This window comes from Eublepharis macularius, chromosome 13 (genome assembly GCF_028583425.1).
Source record: "Eublepharis macularius isolate TG4126 chromosome 13, MPM_Emac_v1.0, whole genome shotgun sequence".
Taxonomy (NCBI): Eukaryota; Metazoa; Chordata; class Lepidosauria; order Squamata; family Eublepharidae; genus Eublepharis; species Eublepharis macularius.
In genome coordinates, this window is record NC_072802.1 from 58479693 (window position 1) to 58484897 (window position 5205).

The 5205-nt window shown below is 44.9% G+C and overlaps 1 protein-coding gene across 1 annotated transcript; it reads right to left on the reverse strand.

Moving 5' to 3' along the window:
• On the reverse strand, positions 1–4124 carry C13H22orf39 (chromosome 13 C22orf39 homolog). The gene is made up of 3 exons (XM_054997030.1): positions 4044–4124; positions 1935–2102; positions 1–567 (listed from the first exon to the last, which is right to left on the reverse strand). Exons 1-3 carry the CDS (start codon positions 4065–4067, stop codon positions 442–444), a joined length of 318 nt encoding a protein of 105 aa, XP_054853005.1. The 5' UTR covers positions 4068–4124; the 3' UTR covers positions 1–441.
• Positions 4125–5205: the final 1081 nt, after the last annotated feature.

Below are 5205 nucleotides of genomic sequence, written 5' to 3' on the forward strand. Positions count from 1 at the left end.
TGAAGATGCTGCCAAGTCAGGAATTAACTTGAACATTATATTATGATAGTACAATACAGGACAAGGAAAGCCAGTGTGGATCAGTTGCAGGGTAGATTGCCATCAAGCAGATGAAGTGGGTATACGGAGCCAAGACCCACTCCATAGGCTCCCCCTGCGTCCTCCACCTGTAACTCCTCAGTTACTTTATGATCAAGCTAGCACAGGCTTTCAGGAGCATTTGCTGAAGCTGTTAGTCAAACTTCAAATGACATTGCATATGGTTCTCGCAAAGTATGCTGCTTTTTAACACACCAGTAAGGATGTGTTTCAGAAAAGGTCTTTATATCTTGAAAAATGATGTGACACAACTGCTGGCAGCATGGATTGATGGCAGGGGAACTCTTCCACACAACATTCTTTCTGTAAAGAACTCCAAGGCAGTACAGCCCCACTCCAACCTCACTTTGATTTGCCTTCATCAAGAGGCAGGTACCAGTCCACTGGAGGGCTTTTCCTTAAGTTCCACACCGGCGCGCGCTTCTGTTTTTCCACAATCCGCTCTCTTTCACTCTTACAGAGGGAGTCCTGGAAGATCAAACAAGATGTGTTATTTGGAAAAATCAGTTTTCACTATGACCCCCCGAGCTGCATGCAGCCTAGGATGACTCTGCCTGCCTTCATTGCATGCCCACCACCAAACCCAATAGGGGCACCTTTAGTTCTGACAAATCAAGTTTCTGACCAGGCTCCAAAAATCACCTTTTAAGACTGTCCAGGTTTGAAAAAAGACTGGCAAAAATTGGAACGAATAAATAGTAAAGATACTGTCCATATCAAGGCTGTGTATATGCCATTGGCTATGAAGTGCACAAGCATAAAAGAACTAAATTTAGAGGAAAAAACAGAGGCTTCTAAAGTACAGCTAGTTCACAACTGATAAATACAACCACTCCTATATTGATGCCTATATTTAATGAATTAATGTAGGTATCCTACTAAATAAACTGATTTAAAAGTACCGGGGAGGAGCTCTTGCTCTAGGGTACAGAATGTACTTTATGCACAAGAAGGTCCCAGATTTAATCCTGGCATCTCTGGTTAAATTATCTTAGAAGCCAGGGGAAGAAGACCTTTCTTGGTCCAAGACTTGCAGCCAGTCCAAGGGGAGGATAATGAACTTTATGACCTAACTAGGCAGGTATACCTAAATGTTTACATATAAAAACATACCTATAGTAGATGGAATGACCAAAGGATCGATTGCTGATTTAATGAGATATTTGGAGTTGCATGCAGGGGCATTCCAGTGAAACTGCAAAAGGCTCATTTCTGCTCCTAGGCACCCTTATTCAGAAGTAAGTCCCATTGCTTTTGGGGGGAGTTCATTTTGGGTAAAAATGCATATATTTGCTCTGCCCCATCCATAACAGATAATTTGGTATCTCCAACCCTCACGTGTGTGTATCTATACTTTAGTGTGTGTGTTCTAATCCATATATTTACAAGTGAGTCTAATACATTAAATCTAGGCTATGACAAATGACTCTGATTACAGTTATCAATCAGGTGCATTTAGGCAGTTCCTGCATTGAGCAGGGGGTTGGACTAGATGGTAAGGACCCAGCTCTCTAATTCTATGATTCTAGAAGCACTTTCTCCCCCCTTCCGGCTGTCAGATGCCAATTAAAGAAAAAGGTTGAAAATGTCATAAATTGAACAAATTACCTCTAGGCTAGTTTACCCTATTTCAGCCTGTGTGCTGGATCTTGCGTTTGTGTATTTTGGTAATTTTGTACAGCCCATTGCTAAACAAATCCATCCACCCCAATTCTGAGCTTTGCAAATGGCTGTGAACTCCCCACCTGTACAAATCAGGTCCTACTTAGTAGTTACATCATTTCTGGGTATGGGGCTTTTCCACTACACCATGCTTGCTATGCTACTCCACGTACCTTTGCCGCAGAGCTTTTTGTTTTCTCCCACTCTCTGCAGTTTTCATAGTCCCTTTTCCACTGCTTACATGTAGGTGCTTCCCCATAAGTATAGTAATTATGGAAAAGGTTCCGGATGCTCCGGCAGTGTTTCCATTCAGACCAGTAGTCATCACATGCTCGTGGAGGCTGCCGAACACAAGAATGTGTACATTCACGTTTAAGGAGGTCATGGAAATGGTGGCATTTTAAACCATGAGCAGGAGCGCAAAAAAAAAATCTCCAAGTTACATTACATGCCAAACCATAGAAACTGTGTTCGAAGAAACATGCAGCCGTTGTTGCAAAGGAGGAACTAACTATGGAGAGTCATTTCTGGGTTCAGGTAGCTGGCTCGAGGTTGACTCAGCCTTCCATCCTTCCAAGGTCGGTAAAATGAGTCCCCAGTTTCCTGAGGGTAAAGTGTAGATGACTGGGGAAGGCAATGGCAAACCACCCCGTAACAAAAAGTCTGCCAAGAAAACGTGATGCGATATACCCACATAGGTCAGTAATGACTCAGTGCTTGCATAGGGGCCTCCTACCTTTACCTTTTTACCTTCCAAAATACAAGTTCCTGGTACAGGGGTAGGGTGGGGATACAAACAGTATGTAGGTCTGCCCCACAGAATAAATTCAGAAGTGATTAAAAGAGCAGAATGTTGGAAAGAAACCTAAAAGCGGAAGGAGACTTGGCTTTGTGACACAGAAAATCATCTACTTAAGTTTCAGGTAATCGTGTTGGTCTGAAGCAAAATCCAAAATAATTTTAGGCCCAATCAAAATGAACATAGAACACTTTGCAAGCTTTTGGGTTCTCCAGAACTGGCTGGATATTAAAGAGGGTGTTGCGTGCCCTGATCTTAAGGCATCTTGTATTCATCCTGTGTAGAATGAAGTAGCGCTAGCTGAGGTCAAATAGCATTTGTGAAAAGGGAAGGAGAAGGGGCTGATTTGCAGGTCTGGAGAACTTAACAGCTTCTACAATTTTACAAAAACAAACAGGAGTCTTGAGATAGACAACGTTTTATTCCAGAACAACCCACTTTTTCAGATGCTATAAGTGGAATTCTTACTATGTAGATGCTTTATGTAAGAGGCATCGGAAGAAAAAAGAATCCCAAGGGCCTGAGCCTTGTGACTTTTATCCATAGTGGTTAACTAGCAAAACCTAAGACTTAATACCAATTATAGGTTCACCCAGTACTCCCTGCATTTAATGGTTCCTTGACCTTGCAATTTGTTTTTCTACCCATCCTACATAAAATGTCTACATACTGAGGATCCACTCAAACCATCTCAGAAAGTGGGCTGTGGTCTACAAATGCTTGAGCTAGAAAGGAACTGTTAATTAGTCTTGAAGGTGCCCCAAGACTCCTATTTATATTTACTGCAACAGATGAACACAAGCATCCCTCTAGAATGTCATTATTTTACATTAAGATGGATAACCGTGTTAGTTTGTCTGTAGCAGCAGAAAAGAGCAAGAGTCCAGTAGCACCTATAAGACTAACAAAATTTGTTCTAGGGTATGAGCTTTCGTGAGCCACAGCTCACTTCTTCAGATACAGCTGTTTTTACATTTTGTTTCACCCTGATGTATCCCCTCCTAAAGGGCTGGATCCTGGGGAGAGCGGGGCTTGGGGAGGCGGGGAAGACCCTCAGCAGGTTATAATGCCATAGAGCCCACCCTCTACAACAGTTGTTTTCTCTAATGGAACTGATTTCTGTAGTCTGGAGATCAGCTGTAATTCCAGATCTTCAGTCTCCACCTGGAAGTTGGCAACACTAGCTAGGGTTGCCAGCTCCAAGTTGGGAAATTTCTAGAGTTTGTGAGGGGTGTGTGTGTGTGAAGGGCAGAGTTTGGAGAAGGACCTCAGTGCGGTATAATGCTATGGATGGAGTCCACTTTCCAAAACAGCCATTTTCTCCAGGGAAACTGATCTGTGTGGCCTGGAGATCAAGTGTAATTCTGGGAGATCTCCAACCTGGAGCCTGGCAAACCGACTGAGAGATCTCTGCGTTCCTTCTGACGACACTGCCTCTGTTCTGCGTTCATTGCCAGCCACCCCAGTCAAAGGCATCACTTACCCTCCAGGTCGCCTCATCAGCCATGCTTACAGGCTCCGCCCCCTGAGTGCACAAGCTACGGAGTGGGAGAGGACCAATCCCCAGGAGCAGCTTTATGACGCGCTCACCCAGCCAATCGGCACAAGGGTGGGTTAGCAAGCGCGAAAGAGGCGTTGAGGGCAAAGGGGCCACGGTCTGAACTGTCCTCGAGGAAGACTTCCGGTTCCCCAGTGCCATAGGCGGATTCCACGTGGGGGCGGTGGAAATGTTAAAAGCATGCCACAATTTTTAAAAATCAAAAATTAGCATGTAAGTAGTTGTTTTAATACCAATAATTTTTTTTTAAAAAAAACTAAGCAGAACCAAGACATTTTTTTTGCCACTCCAAAGCGGTGTAAGTAGGGTTGCCAGCCTCCAGGTCTTATCTGGAGATCTCCCGGAATTACAACTGATCTCCAAGCAACAGAGACCAGTTCCCCTGGAGAAAATGGCTGCTCTGAAGGGTGAACTCTGTGGCATTCTACCCCACTGTGGCCACTCCCCTTCTCAGACTCCACCCTCTCCAGGCTCCACCCCCAGAATCTCCCTGAATTTCCCAACCTGAGCCTGGCAACCCTACGTGTAACACTTAGAGCTAGGATAAGTTTGGGGAATTGTGTTGCCATGACATTCCCTCTGAGCCACCCAACCCCAGCCAGTGGGGAAGCTGTGTGGGGTGGAAAGGCCTAGGGCATGTTCTTTGCCCTGGATAGAGCCTTAACACAGGGGAAACAAAACAGCAATCCCTTATGTACTGCTGGGCAGGAGAGGGCGCTATTCAGCAACCAGCACGCACTAGGCCTCTACTTATTGGGCACAGCTTTCCAGAACCAACACCGCGTGGCAATCGGTTGGATCATGCCCTATTGTCTACTACACCTGACAGCTCAACCCCTGTATCGACCCAGAGACCCTCACCACCGGCCCTGACAGCTCTTCTGGTCACTCAGGAGCCCCTAAGAGCTCTGGTCGTTTGTTTGAAGCATCCAGGCTTCTTGGGTTCTTTTGAGCGTATATACCTCCTTGGCAAGCCACACTGGGCACAGGTTGGTAAAATATAGTATTGGAGTTTATTACAGAAAGAACATAGGAGCGTGTGCAAGGCAGAAACTGCTTTTGAAAAGCATTTAGACAAGGCAAAGAC

Bases quoted from the DNA above. Each gene is read 5' to 3' on its own strand.
- C13H22orf39 (XM_054997030.1), bottom strand. From the start codon at position 4,067: ATGGCTGATGAGGCGACCTGGAGG. The intron at 2,103-4,043 runs GTAAGTGATGCC...TGTGTTCGGCAG, and splicing joins CTGATGAGGCGACCTGGAGG to CCTCCACGAGCATGTGATGA. The intron at 568-1,934 runs GTACGTGGAGTA...TTGATCTTCCAG, and splicing joins CAAAAAGCTCTGCGGCAAAG to GACTCCCTCTGTAAGAGTGA.